At 34.5% G+C, this 27,679-nt stretch overlaps 1 protein-coding gene across 2 annotated transcripts in view; it reads left to right on the top strand.

The window, feature by feature from the left end:
- The window catches only part of Glcci1 (glucocorticoid induced 1), a 75,920-nt gene that overhangs the window by 29,241 nt on the left and 19,000 nt on the right, over nt 1-27,679 (top strand). Inside the window, exons 3-5 of one of the 2 annotated variants that reach the window (XM_076566212.1) lie at nt 11,937-12,023; nt 20,624-20,737; nt 23,549-23,701. In XM_076566212.1, coding sequence (XP_076422327.1) covers nt 11,937-12,023; nt 20,624-20,737; nt 23,549-23,701 — 354 coding nt within the window. Of the gene's footprint in view, nt 1-11,936; nt 12,024-20,620; nt 20,738-23,548; nt 23,702-27,679 lie in introns of both variants that reach the window. The other variant, XM_076566211.1, reaches the window with a different exon arrangement.

Here is a 27,679-nt window from a genome sequence, read left to right as displayed (position 1 = left end):
TGTATATATTATATAGTTACATAAGATGCAGCTCATCTTCCAACTTTGACACATAAATTTTTATAGGGACCAGAAAGTCAAGTTTGAACTGGAAATTCTTGGATACCTCAGAGTTATATGGGAGAATATGTTCATAAGGGTCAAACCTATCCAAAGTCTAAACTATTCTCTTCTTGTCCCATACTATGTTATGTAATTTGAAGTCTAAACTATTTTCTTTTTGTCCCATACTATGTTCTGTAATTTGAAATGCCTAATTTCACAATTTTTACATTTATAGAAATTTTGAATAATCCCCCCCCCACATCCTCACAATTAAATTCTGTCCATAAAGGTCTTTTCAGACTATGGAGGTCAGGCTTCCTGTTATTTAGTTCTAAATAGCCCCTATATATCTCTCTACAACAAGGGGCAGGCTTGTGGTATGCAGGTATGCATGTGCTTTGTTCCTGAGGGTCCTTTCGCCCTGTGTATGTCTAGAATAGGGTCAGAGGAATTTCCTATAGATCTTGGAGTGCAGAAGGTGAGCTTGCCATGCCTGGGTCTGGATATAGGTCGTTTAGTTGAAATTTGACTTTGAAAGGAAAGTGAAATATAAGCCTCAATTCTTAGGTAATGAATTGAAGGCTTACAAAACTTAGCTAATGGGTACACAGTTACACAGCTGGTTAGGTTTGCACAGTTTCGAGCCCAGATTGGGCTGCTTCTTAGGCTTTTGGTTTTTCTTCACTTCTCGAACAGCCACTGATTTGTATAGCATTTAATCTAGTGTTTGCCTCACATGCCCAAGAAATGCTCCTGCCCCCGAAGCATAAATTTAATTGAAGATACAGGAGAGGACCATACAAAATTACTTTTAGTGCTATATCTGTTCTTCATGGATTGATTCTTGAACTCCTATGGGAGTAATTTTTTTTTAATTTGATGTCAGTTGGGTAGATAGTATGTACTCATCTTACTATAGATATTAAATATTTTCCTTCCCTTTGTAAAAGGGCATTTGTAATAGTTTCTTCCTTTTGTATTGCTATGTTTTAATTACATGATAATTAATGGTTAGAGAGAAATTGTTAATTCAAAAAATGTGTGGACCTTTAAATATATACATTCTCATCATAACTTCTTTGGATACTAACAACACTTATAGTTTAGTATTTGCATTTTTTGTTGTATACATACATCATTTAACAAACAGCAAAGACACATTCTAAGAAATGTGTCATTATACAATATCATCATTGTGTGTTTAAAGTGAATGCAAACCAAAATGGTATTAGCCAATTGCTGGCCTATTACCTCTTAGTGAAGAGGTGTTTGAGGCTGAGGTTGACAGAACAGTGTGGTGTTTTACAGTAGACATTTTTTTTTATGTGCAAGTGTATGCTCTGATGATAAAACATAGTATTTTTAGGTATGTAAGTAATTGTCTATTATCAGTTATTACATATGGAACATAATTACATATACTGTGTGTTTATACAGCTCAGGACAGTGTAGTATTTGTTTTCACCAACATTACCATAAATGTGAAATATATTATGTGACCATGTTAAAAGCACTATGACTAGCCAATGAGAATGTTTTCAATCCTGTTAATAATTTTATGGGATCCCTGTTGTATTGGTCCTCCTAACTTTACTGAAATGTCATTATGCAGTGCACGACTATATATCTAATATGTTATTAATTATAGTCACTATGAAACAACTTATTTCTTGAAATCATTTTTCTTTATTGAGATTTGATGCCCTTTGGTCCAGTATTGTTCCAGTCTTTGCCTCTAGCCTCTCACAATCACAATAGTATTCTGCTCGTATGAATTTATTGTGCATCTGTGTAGATATTTAAGTTTAGATGTGAATACATTTGTCAGTTTATTCTAATGTGCATGTATGTTTTACCATATGACTGTTATCCTTAAATATAGAGACTATAGAAACACACTGAACTCTGAGCTGTTTCTAGGTTAAGTGTAATACTGTCTACTTTGAAATGAATTAAAAATGTTTGATGGATAGATGGATACATATGTGATAAAGTAAATGTAGAAAAGTCTTGTATAGGAATCTGAGCTTTATGAGGCATTGAACTCCCCCCATTGTGTATGTATATGTGTATGTGGGAGAGGAGGGGTTGCTTTGGGTGAGATTGAACCCATAGTATTCTGCTTGGGAAGGAAGTACCACCCTGAACCATACCAGTTTTTAACTTTTCTATTTGAAAGATTTCTTAGATTTTTTTTTTAGAAGAAAAAACTTGTAATCCCCTGAGCTAGTTTGGGTACTATGTGTGTGTATTCCTGATGTTTGGGGGCCTGGGACAGGAGGACTGCAGATTTGAGGCCATCCTGGGTTACATAGTGGGACCCTTACTAAAAGAAAACACAAAACACACAGCTCATTGAATTGACTACTATGTGATCCACATGTTTGTGTCCTTTTTTTTGTAAAGTTGATATGTGAGTGTCCTGATCACATAGTCACTTTGAGTATTAAAAGATAAGGCTTACTGATTTTGAAAGCCACTGGAGAAATAGGTCATTGCCAGTTTATTAATTTGTCTAGCTTAGCAGAAAGAAGAACTAAAAAAAATTTGTAAAATTTTATGAAACTTATTTCTTTAACCTTGAAAGCATAATGCTTTTTAAAGAAAAATTATAGCCTTTAAAAATTTAACTAGGTCTAGAAAGATGATTCAGCAGATGATTTGCTTGTTCTTGCAGAGGGCTCAGGTTCGGTTCCCAGCACTCAGTTGGTGGCTCACAACCATCTGTAACTATAGTTTCAGGGGACCCAACACCCTTTTCTGACATTTGCAGGCACCAGGCGCAAACACGGTGCAAGGACACACATGTAGACATAATACTCATACATATAAAATAAAAATAACTAAATCTAAATATTTTAATTAATTTAGAGTTAAGGTTATTATATTCGAGCAATAGGGACAGTTTTTCAACCTTTGCCCATAGTGTGAAGTATAATCTCTCATCTTATTTTAAATCTGTGTTTGTAAATGTGGAGCACATATGTATGTGTATATGTTAGTAAAATAGACAGATAATAAAGAGTCTGTAGCACTAATCAGATGTGTTTCCTGTGATTTCCCAGGTATAATAATAATTATGGCTGTTGGCTTTAAAGAGGTGGTATATATTTTCTGACAAGGGAAAGTACCAGTGTCCATTGCTACTCCACCCATCTGGGTCACTGACTGACGTGACAAGCATGAACTTCTTACTGACCTTATCCTTGTCATATGAGCAGGAAAATACTTTATTTATAGTTCTAAGCTATAGTTTGTTTGTGAAGGTTTGAATATTTACTGTCTCATAATCCAGTATACTGATGTGCAGTGTATAACCACTTCATACAATTTTTATAGACTTTTTGGAGCATAAGGTTACTTATTTTAATTAAGAACTTCCAAACATTCCAGTGTGAACATAAAATCAATATCAAAAAAGATGAGTGAAAAAGATAAAGTACTAGAAGTCATGTCCCTCCAGTTTTGTTAGTAACTTAAATTTTCTTTTTTCTTAATCTTATTTAAACTAAAAAAAAAAAAAAGTTTACTGTCCTGTTCACCTTTGAGCTTTACTTTGATCTTTTTTCTTATTCAGTAGAGGTAATTTTCTCTATGTGAGTAATCTATCCAAATGTGAGCTTAGGCCTTGGTTTGTTACTGTTCTATAGCTGATTCCATTTGATAGACTATGTTCAAGTTTTTCACCTTTTTTTTTTTTTTTTGGTTTTATGAGACAAGGTTTCTCTGTGTAACAGTCCAATAGATCAGGCTGTCCTTGAACTCACAGAGATGCGCCTGCCTCTGCCTCCCGAGTGCTGAGATTAAAGGCATGCACCATCACAACCCATGTGTTCAAGTTTTAAGAGACCCTGCCACCACCTTCTTTTTAAACAAAAATATAACATGTCGCAGATTAGATGTGTATTTTTATAGTTTTTTCATGTATCTTGGAAAAGAAGAAGTTCCCCAGCCTAAGGGAGAATTTTCCCTTTGGACGTCACCTTTACCACTTGTCAGAGGATCATGATACCATGCTGTTGAAATAACTCATGAAATCCATAGACTTTCATTTCTCACAGGAATGCGTTAACAGACCTTCCATACTTGTCCCGTGGTGTTTTAATTCATTTTCAATACAATACTGTATTGAAAAAGTAATACTATTTCAGGTTAGGTGTTTCTGGGTTTTATCAATTTTGTTTAATAAGTAAGGCCTTTTAGGGTCAGAATGGTCTCTATAATTTAGATAAATATGAATAATAGCTGCCAGCTCCTGAGTCCTCTTTAATCATTATTAACAAGGTTTCTATGTGTGGTAGTGGGTAGATGGACATGCTTTGAGAATTTCTGTGCCTGTAGAAATATGTGCTGATGTAATTTGAATTTATACTGTAACTCTAACTTTCTCTGCTCAATGATCCTAGGCACGGGCCTTGACTTTATGGCTGACTTTAGTTTTATTAAATTCATCTTAGACTATTTTCTGCTATAATATTGCTGTGAAACTATCAACTTTACCATATTGAATCTTATCCCAGTAAAGGATTATCTATTAAGTTGTTATTGTTGTCTTTTAGAACAAAAAAATCTAAAGTCTTATAAAGTAAACTAATTTCTTGTTAAGCTTATGTTGCTTAGTGTTTTCTCTTATGGTCTGCTGCTGTAATTCAGACCTTTGATTACCTTCTTATTTATTTGTACTGTATTTCAATTAGAATATTCTTGTTTTTGATAAATTTTTAGATACTTTTCTTTGGTTTTCTAGATATATGATTATATAAACAATAATTCTGTCTTTTTATCGATTCCATTTTATGTCTTCTCTTGGAATTGCGTATTGTGTTAATACTTTCAACCATTCAGACTACTGATTATGCTAGCAAAAATTGTTCTTGTCTCTAAGCAAATTTATTCAATGGGCATTATTTTTCTGTGACATAAGTATGGTTGGTGTGTATCATACTTCCAGTATTATTACATATTATATTATATATCTAATCTAATACATATTATATTATAATATTTCCAGCTTATATTCTGATTTTACTGATTTTGTTCTTGTTTTATTTAAGAGGGATTGCTTGGGTATACTGAAGGGTTGCTTATATAACAAATACTGTTTCATTGTTATAGATTATAGCATTCTGTAATATAAATATCTTTTCAAAATTTTTTATTCCATGCTGGAAATTGAATCCATTATCTCAAGCATGAGTGACAGAAATTCCATCTATGTCACATCCCAGGTGTAGTGAGGTTCATTAGTAGACTATTATTTGGTTGTTCATTAACATTTCCAGAAAAACGCTTTGTTTACAGAGATTTAAAATAAATATACAATAGCACATGAATTATTTATGATATTAAATATTCAGAAGTTCACCATTTAGACCTAAAGTTTTGTTCTTTTTTTGTGTGTGATGTAATACTAAGGCTAGTTTATACTTGCTTTGTGAAAAGGTCTTACAAGATTTCTTCCCTTTGTGTTCTTCTAGCATGGTGTAAATACCATTTGAATTATCTATTACTTGAGTTTGAAGCAGTTTTAATCTATGAAATTTACTAGCCTAGTATGTTTATAGATTATAGTTCTTTAGAAAATCTCAATTTTTGTCATGACTCTATCTCCTTTGGTTATATGAGAAAGAAATGTTTGAGCCAGGCACTGGCAGGAGGGTCCTTTGAGCTTCGGTGTTTGAGAACAGTGTTGGCAAACAGCCTCACCAAAACTTGTAACTTTTTAAGATAACAAATGGGTTGTTTAATCTTGAATGATCCTGGATGTAGTGGCATACACTTTTAATCCCAGCACTGGGGCACTCGGGAAACTGACAGATCTCATATGAGTTCAAGACCAGCCTGATCTACAAAGAGAGTTCCAGGACAGCTAGGACTCTTACACAAAGAAACCCTGTCTCAAGAAAAACAAAAAAACAAAAAACTCAAAAAACAAAATCTTGAATAAAATTCTTATGTATGTGTGCTCTTTTTCTAGATGGTTTTCTTCTTAAGTAGACTTTTTTAAAAAATCTTATTAATCTATTGTATAGGGAGCTTCTTGATTTTCCACCAACAGCCTTCTCCAGGAGTCCGTTTTTGAGAATAAGTACTTAGCAGTTGGCTGTAGCCATCATGCAGTTAAGTCACTAGTCTGAAGTAAAATAAAGACATTCTTTGAAACAGTATTAAAATATCCAGCCTCTTCCCTCTTTACCTGAAAAGAGCTTGTTTAGGAAATCAAAGGAATAGATGACATTACCTTAATAATAATAATTAAAAATAGCCTTCAGCTTACCAGTTAGATCAGAAATTCATTTTTGATTCAAAGTCACAATTGATCGAGCTGTTTGGGTGTCCTGTGCCCTTGCTCAAGGGCTTTCTGTTGAAATGTCCTTAGGTAATGGCAATTCCTTGGTTTTTGCTATTTAACTTTTTTAGTACTTTGTATGTCCTACATATTAATGTGTCAGCTATATAGTTGGCAGAGATAATGTTCCCATTTTGTGGGCTGTCTTTCCACATTGTTACTCTCTTTGCATTTAGAAGGTTCTTCGTTTTATGTAATCTCATTTGTTAATTCTGCATGTGTATGTGTGTGTGTGTGTGTGTGTGTGTGTGTGTGTGTGTGTGTGTGTATTCATGTGGGAGTGGGTGTGTGTAAACATGAAAATGTATGACTAGGTGTATATTTGGAGGCTAGAGGTCAGCATCAAGTGTTGTTCCTCAGGCACTGTCAACCTTGTTTATTGAGACAGCATCTCTCATTGGACTGGAATTTACCAATTACACTAGGCCACCTGGCCAAGGAATTCCAGGGAGTGACATGCCCCTTCTCAGCACTGAGGCCACAAACATATCACCATGCCCAGCTTTTTTACATGGGTTTTAGGAGTTGAACTCAGATCATCATGCTTGTATGACAAACTCTTACTAAGCTATCGCTTTACCACCTCCCTCCACATGTATCAGTTCTTGTATTACTTCCTGTATCTTAGAGTTCTTATCAGAAAGTCAGTCTATTCCTGTATTTTGAAGTATTTTCTTCCAGTGGTTGTGGAGTTTCAGGTCTTTCACTAAGATCTTCAATCCATTTTGGTTTTGGTTTTTTGAGACAGGGTTTTTCTGTGTAGTTTTTTGGTGCCTGTCCTGGATCTTGCTCTGTACACCAGGCTGGCCTCCCACTCAACAGAGATCCGCCTGGTTCTGCCTGCCTCCCGAGTGCTGGGATTAAAGGCATGCACCACTGCTGTCCAGCCTTCAGTCCATTTTTAATTGTTCTTTGATAGGATGAGAAATAGGGTGTTAGTTTTCTTCTTCTCTGTGTGCTATCCAGATTTCTGAGGACCATTTGTTGAAGTGTCTAACCAAACAGCTCAGTTAATAAATGGACAAATTATATGAACAGACAGTTCACAGAAGATGAAGTACAAAGAACCAATAAACATGAAAAAATGTTCAACATTCTTAGTCATCAGGACTAAATCAAATCAAATGAAAACATTGGGATTCTTTTTTAACCCCAGTTACTATCATTAAGAAATCACAGCATACCAGTGAACATGGGGATGGTGGCAGTACAAACTAGTATGGTCACTATAGAAATCAATATGGAGCCGGGCGTTGGTGGCGCATGCCTTTAATCCCAGCACTCGGGAGGCAGAGCCAGGTGGATCTCTGTGAGTTCGAGGCCAGCCTGGGCTACCAAGTGAGCTCCAGGGAAGGCGCAAAGCTACACAGAGAAACCCTGTCTCGAAAAAACAAAACAAAACAAAACAAAACAAAACAAAACAAAAAAAAGAAAGAAAGAAAGAAATCAATATGGAGTTTCCTTAAAATGCTAAAAGTATGACAATTCTACCACTCCTACTCAAGAGTTATCTAAGACAACAGATGACAGAGACATGACCTGAATGTCCTTGTTCATTGGAGCACTGTTCACAATAATAGCCAAGTTAAGGAATCAGCTTAGATGCTCATCAACAGATGAGTAGATAAAATGTGATGCACATATATATACCCATAAAGATGGAGTTTTATTTAGCCATAAAGAATAAAATCATGTTTGAAGGGAAGTAGATGGAACTGAAATTCATTAAATGAAATGTCAGACTCAGACAATTATTGCATGTTTTCTGACATAGAAGTATGCTAGACTTAATAGATGTATACATAATCATTTATATATGTATAGTATAAAATAGATGTAGATCTTGGAAAATTTTGGAAGTGAATATGATCAAAGTACATGATATACTTGAATGAAAATATCCTTAAGAAACCCATGGGTTTTTCCTTAGTACAGCTAAGTATATACCTGAAAGAAAGAAAAATATTTTTCTCTAAACGAGGACCATGCCTACTTTGGTATGGACCTACTGTTCAACTCCAGACTTGCTTTATAAGATTATAGTTAAGAATTAGCTCATAATTTAGGAATAATGTTGAGAACGGATTATGATCTCTAGATGCTAATGCTTATTTTGTATAAATGATTGGTTTTTAGATGAGAGGAACAATGTAAACCACCTGGAAAGGTTTCTATGCTTCTGGATGCTAGAGGGTAATTCTCTTACCTATTGCAGTGAAGATTATGCAAAATAATACATGTTAAAGTTCTAACACAGTTATCTAGAACATAGCATACTGATAAATACTAGCTACCTTTGGTTTTTGTTTGTTTGTTTTTTAATTTAATTTAATTTAATTTAATTTAATTTTATTTTATTTTATTTTATGTGTGTGGGTGCTTTTGCCTAAATGTATGTCTGGGCACCATGGGTGTATAGTCCCCACAGAGGCCAGAAGAGGGCCTAGGATCCTCTGGAACTGGACTTAAGGAAAGTCGTTCGTTTCCATGGATGTTAGCCACCACCTTGGTGCTGGGAACTGAACTGAGGTCCTCTGTAAAAGCAATACTGTCTGTCCAGGCCCATTAACTGCCTGTGTAGTAGAATATAATATTTCACTGTCATCAAGGTTAAATACAATGACATTAAAGAAAGTATCAGAAAATGTCATTATTAATAGTATCAACAGTTGATTATGCATTTATACAATTATGAACAGTAATTCTGATCTGGTAGAAAGTGGCTTAGAGATGATATATTATCTCATAGCAAAAAGAGCTCTGAAATTCTGTAATTACTACAAGGTCAGAATTTTTCAGTCAGCTATTGTATGTGTGTCTTGTGAGTAATTTTACAAATAATACATGGCACTTTAGACTTACAGATTCAAGTGTGGGTGACTGGGTGTCTATTATGAAAACTTCTCCTTTGGCTGTTAAATTTGCCATTATCTGGGCATGGTTAGTTTTTTATGACTTCAGTGGAAGTTTTTGGAATGATGTGAAAAATATTTGGCAGTATCTAATAGTTATCTGTGTTACTCAGTGTCAGGCATAAGAGATTTTAAAAGCATTATATATTAAAATCTAGCAAAATAAATAAGTGGTTAGTGTGGTCAAGGCGGCAGATTTTAAGTATTTTTTTAAAATCAGTCTTATAGATAGATATTTTAGACTTGTTTGTTTAGATGGATAAAAGGTTGCTTTCTCTTCCTCGATAGTGGAGGCAGTTTGGATAGAAAGAGGAACTCCTAAAGTGTAGTGGCCAAAGCACATGGAATTATATACAATAATAAATTATTGAGTACTGTGTTTCCAAAATATCTGTGGAATAATGTCCTACATATTGTTAGTAAGCATACTTGTAAGTGTCCATTAATCTTGTAAACAGGGGAGAAATAAGCAGATTTTTGTTTTTTTTTTTTTTTGTTTTTTTGTTTTTTTTTTTTTTTTTTTGAGACAGGGTTTCTCTGTGTAGCTTTGCGCCTTTCCTGGAGCTCACTTGGTAGCCCAGGCTGGCCTCGAACTCACAGAGATCCGCCTGCCTCTGCCTCCCGAGTGCTGGGATTAAAGGCGTGCGCCACCAACGCCCGGCCAGATTTTTTTTTTTAAAAAAAAGTGTATATATTTGAGTTTTTAGAATGCTAAATTACATTATATGTGGAGTAGAAAGATGCAGTGTGTGATTTCCTCCAAATTTATTTGGTTATGGAACCCTTTTATTAAACTTTATTTATTTTTTTACCAATATCTAGTGCTACAAATAGCACTTTTTCTAAAATTCTAGTACAGACAGTAGACCGAATAATGGCAGTTGGCAGAAAGAACTTCTGTTTACTTTGTCCAATTATTTTCCTGTTTGTTTATCTTTTGTTACTTCTTTAGCATATTCATGGACATGACTAAACTTTTGCCTCACCTTTTTCCTAAGATTATACTTTTTGATTTATAGATACTGTGATGTGTGTGTGTGTGTGTGTGTGTGTGTGTGTGTGTGTGTGTGTAAGTCATACAAAACCTCAAAATTTTGACTATAGTGGTCATACAGGAATAATTCTGTAAAAATTATTAAAGATACAGCTGGGCAGTGGTGGCGTATGCCTTTAATCCCAGCACTTGGGAGGCAAAGCCAGGTGGATCTCTGTGAGTTCAAGGCCAGACTGGTCTACAGAGCGAGATCCAGGACAAGCACCAAAACTACACAGAGAAACTGTTTCAAAAACCAGAAAAAAAATTATTAAAGGTACTATTATTTGATTGACTAAATTATTTTCAGGTTGTCCTATCTAGGATTGAACATGTGAAGTTTTGATTTTTTTTTTTTTTGGTTTTTCGAGACAGGGTTTCTCTGTAGCTTTGGAGCCTGTCCTGGACTACCTCTGTAGACTAGGCTGGCCTCGAACTCACAGAGATCTGCATGCCTCTGCCTCCCGAGTGCTGGGATTACAGGCGTGCGCCACCACCGCCCGGCTATGATTTTTTTCTATATATTATTAAATATATTATTTCTTATTCTTGTACTTGCCAGTTGAATAAGATTTTTTTTCAGTTGATTAAATGACTTTCTTTAATAGTGAACCCTTTAAGCAGCCTTTTTTTCTGTATCCACTTGGTATCCAGTTGTCACTAGTTTGGTTCTGGACAATTGTCACGTTAAGCAATAGTAATTATTGTAAAGTTGCTCATAGCATTTTGAACTATGTAAAGTCGAATGGTGGCTTTTTTTTTATTATTACATGGAGATTCTCAAGTACAGCCTCAGCATAAACTTGTTTTTAGCATCCAATACAAAAAGCATTTTAATGCCACATATATTTATTGTGGTAATTATTACCCATTGTCTATCTTCTAGTTTTTATTTTCTCTTATTTACATTATACTAGGCTTTCTCATGTGTTAAAGTGTGGCATTTCATTTTTTTATAACTCCTAAATTTCTTAAAACTTTATAGCAGTATGTGAAGTTAAATGCTTAGTGTTATACTTTAGTTAATCTTTATTAATGCTCAAATTATATTTGAAAACGACTGATATGTAGCGTAGTTTTTTTTAAAAAGCTACATTACTTCCATTTATAAGTCAATTTATATTATAAGTCAATTTATATTTGTTTTTAAACCTTTCTATTACTTTTTTAAATAACTATTTTTAAATGAAGATGCCTAATACTTTGCTCCATCGATACTCTTGTTAATATTCTCTTCTCCTAGTAAAATTGACTCTCTGACTAGACATTTGTTACATAAGCTTATACAATAAAAATCTTTCTGAAAGTTGTCTTCTGTTTTTAGTAGAAATTGTATTTTATTTAGTTTGTTCTCTTTAAAAGCTCAGTATGTAAATATTCACAGTTTTATTTGAATTTGCTAACTATATGATTGATGCTGATGTGAAAGTATGAAATGATTTTTTTAAGCTAGATGACTCTGACATCTTAGATTAATCTGATCTAATCAACATTTAAATAATTTTAGTAGTGCTAGGAATTGTGTTTCAGTTATTTGAAATTAGGTGGTAGCAGCATTTCTGTTTCTTACATTTTGATTTCTTTGTTGGTTTTAAAGACACCTAGTTGTTGGGCAGAGGAGGGGCCAGAAAAACGATCACATCAGCGCTCTGCATCATGGGGAAGTGCTGACCAGCTGAAGGAGGTAAGTTAGTTTTTATTTCATTCTATAACTATAACTTGATCTTAATGGGTTGTTTTCATTATTTTCTCAATATAGTGAGACTTCTATTTGTTATAACCTCCTTTTTTTCATAGTCACAGAGTTAGGTGAATCTTAAATTTTGGTAAAAAGTGAATTTTCCTTGTTTTTCTAACCTTTATGTTCTCAGTAAATATTTATGTGCCCATTACTTATAACATTCCTAGAGTCAACCCTGATTTTATGTAATCATCTCTGTTTGTTATCTTTATTTCCCCCCTTAGCTTTCTTTTTTCTAAGTCACAATAACCAGAGCCATAAATCATAGCTTTGTACAATGATAAGATAATACTTTCTCTTTCTTATAACTTCTTAATGATACCCAGTTTATTATGACCCTTTGGAACCCAGTACTATTGGGAAACCAAATCTTGTAGAAGCGATCTATTCATTGATTTATTATGAATAGTCTAAAATATATCTATGTATATACTATATTATTTTTTTCTGATAGTCTTTTCCATACAAATCATAATTTTTTTAACCTGTTCTTTCAAAGCTATAGAAACCTAGAGTTAAAATATTTAATCTATGTCTTAGGTAAGCACTTCTTCCAAAAATGATCATCCTATCTCTGCTGCCACCTTCTCAGTGGGGACAATTCATTGCTTCTAAGAGAACTAGTGTACTGGTTTTAGCTGAGGTTGGTTAAGTATTTTGTCTTAGTTTGTTTCCTAGTGCTGTGGTAAAGAACATGACCAGAAGCAACTTGGGGAAGATAGATAGGGTTTATGTCATCTTACAGCTTACAGGTTACAGTCTGTCATTGTGGGAACCAAGGCAGGAACTTGGAAGCAAGAACTGGGGCAGAGACCATGTAGAAGTGCTGCTAACTTGCTTTTTAGTTACCTTTCTTATATAACCCAGAACCACCTCACCAGCGGTGGAACTGTTCATAGTGAGTTGGACCCTCCCATATCAATCATTAATCAAGAAAATGCCCTAAAAACTGGTCTATGGGCCACCCTGATGGAGACATTTTCTCAGTTGAGATTCCTCTTCTCAGGTAACTGTAACTTGTGTCAAGTTGACAAAATACTACTCTGCACAATTATTTGATATTTTGAATTCAGAATTATATTACTTAGTTTTGACTCCTAACACGAGTCAGTGTTGTCTTCTTAAAATTCTGAAAGGTTGGCAGTGAACACGTTTTGCAGTAGGTTAAACATAAACATTTCTTCCAAATTTTATTTATGTGCATTTGGGTATGCCTGCTTGTCTGTATGTGCAGCACATGCTTGTAGTGCCCTTGACAGTCAGAAAAGGGCCTTGGATACTCTGGAAGTAGAGTTAGTAGGAATCATACCTGACCCTCCACAATAATAGCAAGCACTCTTAACTGCTGAGTACAGACAGTATTTAGTCTCAGCATTTCTCTTGGATATTTTTCCTATGCAGAGTTCCAGACTTACCAGTATTAATTTTATTTACTTAGATTGCCAGATTACTCATATACTGTGATGTCTAAACCAAATGGTCTAGTAGCATGATATTGTCTATGATTTTATTTTATTTTTAGCCACTTCTTTATGTTGTGAATGTAGAAAATCTGTAATTCTAGCCTGCCTCTTACCCAAATACATAAGTAAAAATAGATTTCCCTAGCAGAAACAAAAGAAAAGGCTTAGCCTAATACATCTAGACTGAAATAGGGATACAACCTCAAGTATAGAATATAAATGATGAAAAAAATCAAACTTGCAATTTTATCTCAGTTCAGTGCAGTTTCAGACATATTGCTGATATTTCACATAGCTTTGTTAGAACTGAGTGTATATAGGAGCACATGATATATGCTACTAACAGGGAACAGCTGAGTCAGAAGAATTGATTGTTCTCCTAGAAAACAACCATAAAGCCAAACAGAATTGTCAGAGTAACTGTTTCATTACTCCAGATGTAATCACAATAATTGAGCAATTATATTTATGAAAACTTGGGATTAGAATAGTACAAGTTGTGTTCTTGTTCAAAATGAAAGAATAATTGCAAATGAGATTGAAGATGCCAGTGGAAATAAAACCCAGTTAAGGTTGTAAAAGACCAGAACTTGAAAGGCAGTCCTGTGTACACACACACACACACACACACACACACACACACACGAATCTAGTAAGTCTTATGAAGTGTTCATTGAAGAAAATACAAGCTCATTGGTAGGTTAGCATATGGTAAGTTAATTGCTTTGTCAGGTTTTTGTTCATCTTTTAGTTTTATAGCTCATAATGTGTCTGGCATTAAGGAAGTTACTTAGTGAAGTGGTTGAGATCCTGACTGGTACATATTTGTAGTTAAACATTAATACAGGATTACTTGCACAGCATTGTGAAGTACTTACTAAAAGGGGCTTACAAATTGAGGGTCAAAGACTAAGTTTACCATTTATTTATTAGGTTTCTCATATGCAAAAGGTACTTTATTTTCAAGTGTTTCCCCATCTGTAAAATGGATATAATTAAGAGATCAAGTGGATTTGTGAGTGTTTTTGAAAAGTTAGCCTTTGATCTAATTACTTTTCTGTTGTGGTAAAGACTATGACCAAAAGCAACTTACAGGAAGAAACAGTTTATTTTCATCTTACAGGTCACAGATTGTTTTTGAGGGGAATCAGGGCAGGAACACAAGGCATGAACCATAGCAGAGCACTGCTTACTGGACTGCCTTCCTGCTTGCCCCCTGTCTCATTATAAGCTGGCTTTTTATACAACCCTAGCCTTGGACTGTTCTGCCCACAATAGGCTGGGCATTCCCACATCAGTCATCTGTCACAACAGTCTCTCCCAGCCATGGCCACAGACCAGCTGACTCGGCAGTTCTTCAGTTGAGGTTCCCTCATTCTAGGTGACCCTAGGTTATGCCAAGCTGGCAATAAAAACTAGTCAGCAGTCTGCTACAGTTGTTAATACTGTATTGATAGTTATAAATACACTTCTGTATTAAAACTTACCTTATGAAAGTTCTCCCAAAGCAAGCTGAGTTTGAGATGTTTATATGTGAGCTGTCCCTGCCTATCCCTGGGTCATTTATGGGAAACTGTATGTGGGCAGCAATGGTGGGCAGGCATGTGGATGTGTAGGTGTCAATTTGCTGTTACCTAAACTGTAGAACTTTTGATCTTGTTATATATTCTCTGTTTAATATCAAAACTAGTAGCAGCCTGAGATTTATGACCAATTTCATTTTCAGAAAAATTAGATTAATGTCTTTAGTAATATTTTTAGGGAAAGGAGTGATGTGATTCAAGTCTTGTTAAATGTTTTATTCTCATTTGTTTACTTTGTAAGATTTATCTTTTTAATTTTTGTTTCGATTCTTCAGCCAATATAGACTGGTGGTTGTGTTAGTTTTCCATTACTGTACCAAACTACATAAGATAATCAACTTAAAAGGAAGAAAGGTTTCTTTTGGCACATGGTTTCAAATTTTTCAGTCCATGATAACTGGGCTCTTTTGCTTTGGGCCTGTGGTGGTGAAACATGTGAGAGAGGAACATTTGGGTAACTGTTATCTTCCCAGCACACACCCAGTGACCTAACCTTTTTCCATGAAGCCTGCCTCTTAAAGCCTCCACAACCTTTGAATAGTGCCACAAGCTGAAGACAAGCCCTAGGAACACATAGACCTTTAGGCAGACATTCTAGATCCTAACTATAGTGGATTAAGAGAGCGGACTACAGAATTCCATTGCTTTTTTTCAAATTTGAGTTTCACCACTTAAGGCAAACATATTACACTTTAAAAACCTTTTTTTAACCCCTTGTCTATACCTCCAAGTGGCAGTAATAATAGTACCTATCTATATTCTTTTGTTGAAAATCGAATGCAACAGTTACCATCTTAACAAGCAGTACAATAGCTTCTATGGTGCTTTATTGCTCAATAAGCAGTTATTAGGTTTTGATGATAATTTTTATTAGTGGTTGACACAGTCATCAAACTGGCCTACAAGGTACTCTGAACAATGGTCAGAAAATATATGCTGCCAGTGACAGTTTGCATCATTAGTACATTTCAACATAGCTTATTATAGTATGTTTAAAATTTTGTCACCTACATTTGACAAAGGATAAATTCACAATATAATGATGTCTCTTTACACAAAGAAGATATGTTCTAGTGTGTCACTTGTTATAAATATCATTAACAAAAATAGGATATTATGGCTATCTTTTTTTTCAGGTAGCTCAATTCTGAGAACTATAGCTCCCAGTTCTTTTAATGTAGTATCAAGATTCCTCTTCATTTGGCACAGTTTTCATTTTCCTTTAGGCTTGTTAGAACATAATGCTAGCCTTGAACTACCATTTTTCTCCTTCTATAAAACAGTATTAACGCGTCTTACGAGATTGTCATTGCTTCCTACTGTTGAGCTGTTAGCTTCACACCTGATGTTAAGGACATAAGTAGTTCTTGCAGGGGAAGATCTCCAATCAAGTCTGTCATGTTAAAATAAAAGGCACTCCCACTCCCAATCTCAGTAGTACATGGAGAGTTACAGTTGTTTTATAACTTTGGCAGAATTTGCTCCTTACTGTTCTGTTGTTGTTAACTTACATTTTTATGAAGAGGATAATGTTGACTATCTCTTCTTTGCACATTGGCCATTTGGATATTATCTTTGCCCATTTGTTTCATTAAGCCTTTGAGTGCTTTCAATTTATTTACACTTGATGAATATATGTTGTGTCTTCCTAGGGTATAGTTTGCTTTTCACTTTCTTACAGTATTATTGCCTTTAAATTTTAATATATTATTTATTTATTGAGGTGTGTGTGTGTCCACCCATGCACACGTGCTTGTGCCCGCATCTGTGCATACACACACATAGATGTCTACATGTGTGTATGTACATATTGTCACAGGCTAGTAAAGCTCAGAGGCAACTTGCAAGAGTCAGTGCTTTTTTCAGTATGTAGGTCCCATGGGTAGAATTCAAGTCACCAGAGTTGGTGCCAGATGCTCAAGTCCTAGTTTTACTATGGAATATCAGTTCTGAACCATGCTAAAAGGATGGTTTAGACTCCAGCCACTGTGGGTCAAGTCTTTTGTACTAAATACTATTAAGAACTTTTAGTACAGCAGTGACATACATACTTCTAGGTTGTTTTAACTTCAGAAATAAGAACCCTGGAGCTCTCAGACTCCTCTGACGGTTGTGCTTTCATCTTGGTTGGTGCAGGGATACCTGTGGGCAAGAACTCACTGGCAACAAGACATTTCTTGCTGATGAAAATCTATGTAATTTTCCTGGTTTTGGATTAGCTCTCTTTTTGTGTTCCTTCTTTACCAAAAGTCCCAAGACCCTGAATCCCATCCCATTGCTACCTTTTGAATTAGGATTTTTTTCATTTCCCAGAGCTACTATGGATTTGAATTAATTCTGAGAAATAAGACCCTTCTTAATCCCTGATACAAAAGTGCTCATTCAGTGTTTGGAGGATTTTATAGTTCTCTGTCCCATTATCTCTAATTAGTGACCCAAAATTGTGTATTTCTAATGTTTTTGAATACCTGGGTTGGTATACTTATGACACCTTTCAGATTTTGAGGAAGTTTCTCTCTGGTTTTTCTTAAGGTCACAAATTAGAAAATGAATTTTTAGAGAAAAAATTGCCATCTAGTTTTAAAAAATTCATTCCTTACATACCTACTTTTTCTATTTTGAATAGAAGGTTGTACCAAGCATTTCATCCCAGTAGCCAAGGTAGATGACCTGCTGAAGAGAAGACTTATGATGCCGTAGGATATGGGACTAAAAGCTATTTTAGGCAAAAGTTAAAACTACGGATGAACACTAGGAGCAGATATACGACTTCTTTTGCCTCTCCTCCAAGGGACACCTTTGTTTGCCCTCCATGGGTGCTGGGTTTGGAGAGAAGAGGTGTCTTCACATCAAAGGGAAAGGAAAGAACATTTAAACAAAGCTGTAAAAAGCTACTAGAGTGCTTTCAGTTGCCACGTTGTGTAAGGATGCACGAAGGGAGGACTTTATTGAACGTCTTGCTACCATTTTACCCATGTCTAAAATGGAATTTACAGTGTTTTAAGTACATATATTTGAGGGAAATAGGCTTTCCTTTTATTTGAATGCCTACTGATTGTAAACAAGAACATAACTGTATTATAAGAAAAATAACAGTTTTGGAAGCTTTAAATCTGTACTTATTTAATTAAGCTTTTTTCCCCGAGGGTTTTAAGAATCCACATAGAAGAAAAAGGTTGTGGTTTATTTAATGTGTCAGAGGCCCTAAATGATTAATTAAGATTAACCAGTTTTAAAGATTTATTTTTAAAATGAATAATTACAAATTACTTTAATTTGCAGGCATGCCAAACTATTTTATATAAGCACTTCCAGTTTTCAAACACCACCAAAACATCATTAATATGTAGAAAACACTTAATTTTATGCTTATATACTAATAAAATACCTTGTACAATTTGAGATCTTGTTTACTTTCTATCATAGGAAATAATTTGTCTTGATTTGTAATGATCACTTACTAATTTTGATTTCATGAAAATTAATGCTCTCCAGAAAAAAATTAAGTCACTTCAAACTAGAGCAAGGAACAGAAATATTACCATCTTGTATATCTTTTGCAAGGATATTGTATGAGAGATCTGTAGTCACAGAAGTGAAAAAACGTAAATCTTGATAGAAAGGGTTTCAGTTATCCCCTTTTTGGTGGTTGTACCCTTTCCCTATTATTTACCACAGGTAAAAATTAATTTCCCTAATAAGTCATATCTTTTTACCTTGAGCATGCGTAGGTTCTAATATCTTATTGTGCTTTCTGATGCCTGTTATTTACAGCACACATTTATGTAATTTCATAGTACATTAATTATTTTTTACTATATATTCTTGAGAAAATTAATGTTTTACACCTTACTTTGTGCATATATTTTATGTAGTAGACATCATAAAACTGTGCTTATTCTAGATGTTCAACGAATAATTATTGATTAATGTTGCCATCTTCTCTATGACAAAAATGATATTGTAAAAGACTTCTCCCAATCTGTTAATGGTTCTTTTGTTAATACGTTCCTCATTAGAGACTGGGTAATCTATCAAACAAAAAGGGTGATTCATTATAAAGACGAGAAGTTCAAAAGGCTTAAGAGTAGACAGCCCATCTTGTTTGCCTTTGGTGAGTCATGTCATGGAAGATCAAGGGTGTACAGGAACGAGAATCACATAAGGAAACATGAGAATTTGGGTCCCATAAGAAGCACATTATTTCCTAAGGGTAGGCTAGCACCTCAATGATGCAGTCATATTCCATGGCCCCCATCTTTTAAAGGAAGGTTCCATATCAGCTCCAACTAAGCTCTGCTTCTTGGATACTTTCTACTATTTCTTCTTAAAAAGATACTTAAATTTTATGTGCACACATGTTTTGTGTGCATGTTATGTATGTGCACCATGTGTGTGCCTGGTGCCCATGAAGCCAGAATAAGGAGTTGGATTCCCTGGAACTGATATTACAGGTAGTTGTGAGCCACTATTTGGGTCCTGGGACCAGAACTTTGGTGCAAGTGTTCATGCTGAGCCATCTTTCCAGAGTCTGTATCTGCTACTACTTAACAATGCTGCACTGAGGACCAGATTTATAACACTTCAGTCATTTTTGGATACATGTGACCAGTATTCTTATCCACACATTTGAATAATAATCATATCCTTAAAATGGGAAGTTTTAAAGTACATTATGCATAACCTAAAGTATGTTAGCAGTTTAGTAAGTTCTAGATGATACTATAATAAAGATTTGGTAATTAAATCTAGAATGTGATTTATTTAGGAGAATATATCCAGATGTACATTTATGTTTAAATGAATAAGATAACACATAATAAGATTAAATACATAAAAATGTCCTTATGAAATCCAGTATTATGCACAATCAGTAAATTCAATAAAAAATATTAAATACTAATAAGGTACTAAATATTTGATAGTCTTTACCACCATTGCAATGTATAATTTAGAATATTTAGTAATAGATAAGCTTGATTTCTTTTGTTTATAAAAGATAGCAATATAGAAATTAATGAAGCCTCTATTTAAGATACGGTGGTACATGCCTTTAATCTCAGTACTCAGAAGGCAGAGGCAGGCAAGTCTTTGAGTTTGAGACTATTCATAGTAAGTAAGCCTGTCTAAAAGGAAAAACAGAAATAAAAAGTAGGTTTCAGGTTTGACAAGTTAATCAGTAGATATCTGAAATATTTCTTACCAAAGTCCCTTTTTAAGCAGAAGATGCTTCCAGCATCATAAAGGTATAATCTGAAGCAGTCTGAGGAAATTTAGTCTACCTGATTACCAGCCACACCAAGTAAAGTTGCAGAAATTAAGCATTTGTGCTGTACATTTATTTCTCATTTTTTATCGTCTCAATCATAACAACTTGAAGAATAAATCATTGTGCTAAAACATTCTCTTTTATTAAATATTTTGAGAAAAGAAAACTGAAGGAGGAAACTGAGCAGGTATTTACTTTGTTTTCTTCTCCATTCTCTCCCCAAAGCAGATTGCCAAACTGAGGCAACAGCTTCAACGAGGCAAGCAGAGCAGTCGGCACAGTAAAGAGAAAGATCGGCAGTCGCCTCTCCATGGCAACCACATAACAATCAGTCACACTCAGGTGGGTCAAGTTGTTCGCTTTAGTAATTCCTTTTAGTGCATTACTAAGTGGAAACCAACACTATAACAAAAGTTTTACCTTTACTAAATTATTTTGTGAAAATTTGTTAAAACTGTGTTTTTTAACATTGTTTTGTTAACACATAGCAGTGTATAGTGGCCTAAGAATGATATTTTCCTGAACTAAAATCACAGGTAATGTGCTTACTGAACAATCGAGGAGGATCTTGTTTAATCCTTCTACTAGTACCTTAAACTATCTACTTTGTGTTCCGAGTATTTTGCATCTTCTTTCATATGAAGAAATTTAAAGCTAGAGTTTTTATTTTTTCCTCCAAGAAATTTGTGCTAACATATCTTATTGAACAAATCTGAAAAGTGCTCTAATGGAGTGATGAATCTTAATAATTTAAATCTGATATCATGACCAAGGAGTGTATTGATAGTTCATCAAGATAAAGATAATTCAACATTAGGACATATTAATATAACTCACTACCTCAGAAAGTCAAAGCAGAGAAAAAGCATTGGTTTTTCATGATATTGAATAACACTTGTTAAAACATAGTATCCATTTGTGGTTATAAAAGTTTTTATTAAACTGAAAAGAGCAAAACTTCCTATTGTGATTAATTGTAAATCTCCTAAGATCCCATCCTTAAAGCATTAGCTGCATTAATGTCAAGATAGAGATCATCACAAAGGTCTACATTTATTGACGTGCTACATAAAGGACTAACAAAGACATCACTAATTGTATATAATATTTTATATTTAGAAAATAAAAGTGAATTAGCTAGACTATTAAAACCAATTATGAGATCATTAATATGGAAAATACGAACAATACCAAATGGTAATGAGAATGTAAAACAAAGGAGCAGCTGTGCATTACTGTTAGGAGAACACAGTAATATAACCACTTTGGCAAGCATGTACTGACCATTCTCTCCAGTATTTCTCCCTTCAAGTAGCCACTAGAAATTAAAACATATCTGCATGAGTGATTGGGGAAACATTATTCATGATATTGAAAGGAAAACAAATATTCTTTCACTGGTGATTGGACAGATATTTTACATAACTGTGCAGTGTAATGCTATTCAGTAGTACAATGGAAAGTAGCTAATAGATATGACAGCAGACTTAAATTTCAAAACCATTTTGCTAAGTGAAGGAAGTTATGAGAAAAAGCTGTATAATGTATAATTGGTTATGTTAAATTCTCAAGGTATAATTATATAAACTAAGTATTAGGAGGAGGAACTAAATGCAGAGAGGCCCTAAAGAATATTATTTGAGTAATGGAAGGCTCTAAGTGTGACTATACTGGTAGCTGGGCTTAGTAAAACTCAACTAACTGCATGTTTAAAATGGGATGATTTGTTGTAACCTGATCATACCTGATCAGTATTATACAACAAACTGGTATGCCCTAGACATTGAAAGTGGGAGTTAATGTGTGCTTTCCTTTTTCTTCTTAATCTGGTAGAATTAATATATTTGCAAGTTTTTTTTTTTAGCACTGTCAATAATGTTAACACATCACCTTAGTTAATTCTTTAAAAAAAAAAAAAAAAAAGACCAGCCGTGCGGTGGTGGCACAAGCCTTTAATCCCAGCACTCGGGAGGCAGAGGCAGGCGGATCTTTATGAGTTCGAGACCAGCTTGGTCTACAGAGCAAGATCCAGGAAATGCACAAAGCTACACAGAGGAACCCTGTCTTGTAAAACCAAAAAAAAAAAATCAAAAAGACCAAGATTAAATTTGCATTTAATTTTTTGGTATGTGTTTATTCATAGGAACTACATACTTTTGCTGTATAAACATTTATCAATGGAATATCAAGTCTAGTTTGGAATGCTTTAAAGTTCTCTTAATAACAAAAATATCTATGTAAATAGAATAATTTATAAATTGGGAAACTTTGATAACTTTTAAATGTGCTAATGTATATATATGTTCATAAGCATTGTTTATAGTCTAATTATACTTATTAGGATTTTGCATGATAAAAGGAGAACTGAAATTTAGTGAGATGATTAAAAAGTATAGACAAAAACTCAATAGTATTATATTGGGTTAGTGTAAAAAAAAAGTAATCCCACTAATTCAAATTAAAAGAAATATGCAAGTTATACATGTTTATTGTGATTATAAAATAAAAAATAGAGAAAACCATTGTCTTAACCCATTATTTGGTGAGAAGATAGTTTTAAAATAGCAATTTATCCTAAATTAGTATGTAAATTGTATTAGTTCCAGTTGACACCTTAAAGGAATTGTTTTAGTATTAATTATACAATGATTGTGCTACAGAAGTTCTAAAATGTAAATGTCTTGGTATCTCCACAACACTACAGTGGAGTCATATGATAACTTAAAGAATTTCAACTATCCTTCCCAATAAAACCAAAAAAGGAGACATTAAAAAGTGTTGAAAATGCCATCTTCCAGTCTTTGACCAAGTGTATACATTATATAGTCATACCTTTGCACTTAAAAGTATTTTGAATGATTGTTTTGATTCTGTATTTTTTACCTTCCTTTAGAAATTAAATTTCTATATATGTATTTGAATTTTTGCTCTATTTGAAATGTCAGCAATAACTGTTACTGAGTTTTATATTTTAAGGCATTTTTGTTTGCTTCATTTTTATGGTGGGAGACATGCAGAGGGCATGTCACATATTTTAAACAAAGATCTGTCACTGAGCTACACCCCTAGCTCTTCAATTTTTAAGATGTATCATGCTCCAATTCTTTATTTGACAGTAAATAATTTTACTTCATTTTATCTTCTGTCTCAAAGACTATTGGATCAAGGTCAGTCCCTATGCCTCTGTCAAACATATCCGTGCCAAAATCATCTGTTTCACGTGTGCCCTGCAATGTAGAAGGAATAAGTCCTGAACTGGAAAAGGTATTCATCAAAGAAAACAATGGAAAGGAAGAAGTGTCCAAGGTAAGACTGTATGGGATATTTAAATGGTTTTTTTCTTTGTTATTACAGAATTTGTCAGAAGCACTTGGGGGCCAGGTAACAACAGCTTATGGAGATAAAATTGACATACCATAGGGTTCCTTCACTTTGGTAGTTATCTCTCCTATTCCTCTAATACATTTGGCTGTAGGCCACCATTGATCTTCTTTCTGGGTCTATAGATATTTCTGTTGTAGACTTTTCAAATAAATAGCATCATACAATGTATGGCCTTTGGTAAGTGACTTTTTTCACTTAGCATGGCATGTCTTAGATTCATCCAATTTGCAGTACATAACAGTACTTTGTTTTTCTTGACAGGCAGTACTAATTTTTATACATTTTGTCCAGTTAACAATTGAGTGCATTTATGGTTTCTTGTTTGGTATATGCTTCCATGAACATTTGTACAAATTTTTATATGAATGTATTTTTTTCATTTTGTCTATGGACCTAGGCTTGGAATTGCCAGTATTGTAACTCTGTGTTTAGATGTGAAAGAACTGCCAGGCTGTTTCCAAAGCATCAGTACCATTTGACATCCATACCAGGAATGTAGGATGGTTTTGATTTCTTCAAAACTTCCAGTCATCTTCTTTCTTCATTATAACCAACCTCTAGTGGGAAGAGAGTGGCATTTCATCATGATGTTGCTTTGCATTCCTAGCAGCTAATGATACTGCAAGACATCTCATAAGTTCTTGATAATTTGTTTCCTTTAAAGGAATTTTTATTTAAATCTCTTATTCCATTTTTAATTAGGCTGTCTTTTTATTATCGAGCTGTAAATGTTCTTTACAAGGTTCCTTATTTTCTAAATGTAAACTCCTTATCAAGGATCTCATGTGGAAACATCAGAGTCATTTTTCTTTTTTCTTGATTTCTTTGAAGAACAACCTTTTTTTTTTTTTTGAAGAACAACCTTTTTGATGAAGTCTAGTTCATTATTTTCCTTGTACATTCCTTAATCTGTGGTCCCATGATTTATTTCTGAATTTTTTTTTTTGTGACTTTTGTAGTTTTAGCTCTCTCTTACTGTCTTAGGGTTTCTATAGTTGCAGTGAACCATGGCCATGACCACAAAGTAAGTTGGAGAGGAAAGGGTTTATTTGGCTTATACTTCTGTATTGCTTTTATCATCAAAGGAAGTCAGGACAGGAACTCAAACGGTGCAAGATCCTGGAGACAAGACTTGATGCAAAGGCCGAGCGGCGCTGCTGCTTACTAACCATGTTTCCCATGACTTGCTCAGCCTTCTTTCTTATAGAACCCAGGACCACCAGCCCAGGGGTGGAACCACCCACAATGGGCTGGGCCTCCCCCATCCATCACTAAATAAGAAAATGCCTTACTGGGGCTGGAGAGATGGCTCAGTGCTTAAGAACACTGACTGTTCTTTCAGAGGACCCGGGTTCAATTCCCAGCACCTACATGACAGCTAACAACTATCTGTAACTCTAAGATCTGACAACCTCATACAGACATACATGCAGACAAAACATCTTATTTTTTTTATTTTTACATTAAATAAAATTTTAAAAAAAGAAAATGCTTACAGAGGGATTTTATGGAAGCATTTTCTCAATTGAGGTTCCTTCCTTTCAGATTAACTCTAGGTTGTGTGTCAAATTGACATAAGACTAGACATCACATTTACATATTAAGTCTTTGATCCACTTTGAATTAATAAAAATACTTTGTAAAATTACATGTCTCAGCCATCTGTGCCATATTGCATATGGTCTTGTATTTGACTATATTTTCAGTAGTATATTTAACTAATTGAACTACTAGGAAACCCTTGGTTAAATTGTCTATTTCACCTTTTTTTCAACAGACATTTGATTTATATATAAATATATATGCATATATATAAAAAATAATATGTGCCTTCTTTGAAATAATGTGTAGCTTTAAGTTGACTTAGAATTGGTTTTGCAAAATGAAAAATTAAAACTTTTATCTAGCTCTTATAGATCAGCAGATATAAGCAATATTTTCTTCTGTGTCTGTATTAGTATATAATGAGTCACTATATGAATGTACTGTAATTTAAAAATTTCCTGTCTCAGAGGATTAGATCATTTTTCATCTTTTCATGGGCAGCGCTTTATAAAACATTGTGTACTCCTGCAAACAGGTTTCTGGTGGTAAGATTGCTTTGTCAAAGCATTTTCACATTTTCAGTTTTGATATGTACATCTTCCCAAAGCGTTGTGCCATTTTACTCTTTATCATATGTCAAGTTATTGTATAGATATAATGCTGTAAAGGAATTTGTTGGAATGGAAATTGTGACATCTCTTGACTGTTTGCTATTAGAATGTCTCCTTTAGAGTAGCAATAGAAGCAAATGAAGTTGATCTTTTATTTGGAAGATGAATAATCACTCACAAATTTATTTATTTGTTAAGAACATCAGAGCAAAACTTTACTAAAATATAAAACATTTCTTTTTAAAAATGAGTTGTATTTTAATTTGCAAGTATATATTTCAGAATTATTCTAGGATTATCTACAAACTTTTAACTTAAAACATTAAGGGGCTGGAGATGGCACAGTGATTAAAAGCACTAGCTGTTCTTCGGAGGACTCAGGTTCAATTCCCAGCACTCAAATGACAGCTCACACCTGTCTGTAACTCCAGTTCCAGGGGATCTGACAGCCTCACACAGACATGAATGCAGGGGAAAACACCAATGCATGTGAAATAAAATTAAAATAAACAAAAAATTATTAAACTTTTAGACATTTTGTGGTTTTGGTATTTTCTGGATTTTTAAATATTTTTTAACTTTCTCACTTGTATTGAGTATATCTTGGTCATATTCTCTCCAAGCCTCTCCAAGACCCTCCAGGTCTCCTCCCCCAGTATCTCTCTATCCATTTCCCTTCTGACTTTATAATCAATCAATCTCTCTCTCTCTCTCTCTCTCTCTCTCTCTCTCTCTCTCTCTCTCTCTCTCTCTCTCTCTCTCTCTCTCTCTCTCTCTCTCTCTTTCTCTCTCCCACTAAGTCCAATTAGCGCTGCCAGTAGGTTCGTGATATGGAGTCATCCCTGAGGCATGGGAAACCTACTAATGGCCTCTCCCTCAAAGAAAGCTGAGTGACCTTCCTCAGCTAAGGCTGGGATATCAGTAGCTCTCTTCCATCTGTACTGGGATTTTTAACTCATGGAGGTCTTATACAGGAAACCACAGCTACTGTGAGTTCACGTGTGTAGAGGCCAGCCTTTCCCAATACTCTTTCCTGATTCTTCGGCTTTTATGTTCTCTGTCACCTTTTCTGCACTGTGTCCTGATCTTTCAGGGAGAGGAGGTTGATAAAAAAAAAAAAAATAGCCCATTTATGGCTAGACACAAACCTTTGCTTATTCTCAGCATTTTGAACGTTTGAGTCTCTTCATTACCCTTTACCCTCTGCAATACAAAGCTCCTCTGATCAAGGTTGAAAGCAGCACAACTTTATGGACATAAGCATAAATATTTAGAAGGAAGTTGAACAACATGACTATTTAGCAAAACAGCATTAGTAGGTTCTTTCCTACAATCTGTAGCTTCCCTAGACATGGTTTTTGACCATGTTTACAGTACCAGGTGTGATAAACCAAAACTTAAGATGCCAAATGAAGCCCTACTAGTTCATAAGCTAACTAAAGTATACTTTTGTTTTGTTTTTTGAGACAGGCTTTCTCTGTGTAGCTTTGGAGCCTTTCCTGGAACTCATTCTGTAGCCCAGGCTGGCCTCAAACTCAGAGATCTGCCTGCCTCTGCCTCCCGAGTGCTGGGATTAAAAGGCGTGTGCCACTACCGCCTGGCTTTATACCTTTTTTTTTTAAGTAGTTGAGCAGAAGTATCCCAAATGAGTAACAATGCTGTCCACAGAAAACATGGGTTATTAAATGGAAATCACAGTTCCAGGCACAGATCACTCTCTGTGAATTATTGGGCACTCAAGACA

The sequence above is a fragment of the Peromyscus maniculatus genome, chromosome 3 (assembly GCF_049852395.1).
Source record: "Peromyscus maniculatus bairdii isolate BWxNUB_F1_BW_parent chromosome 3, HU_Pman_BW_mat_3.1, whole genome shotgun sequence".
In the NCBI taxonomy this organism is placed as follows: domain Eukaryota; kingdom Metazoa; phylum Chordata; class Mammalia; order Rodentia; family Cricetidae; genus Peromyscus; species Peromyscus maniculatus.
Note: the sequence above shows the minus strand (reverse complement) of the source record. Positions and strands in the feature narration are given on the sequence as shown.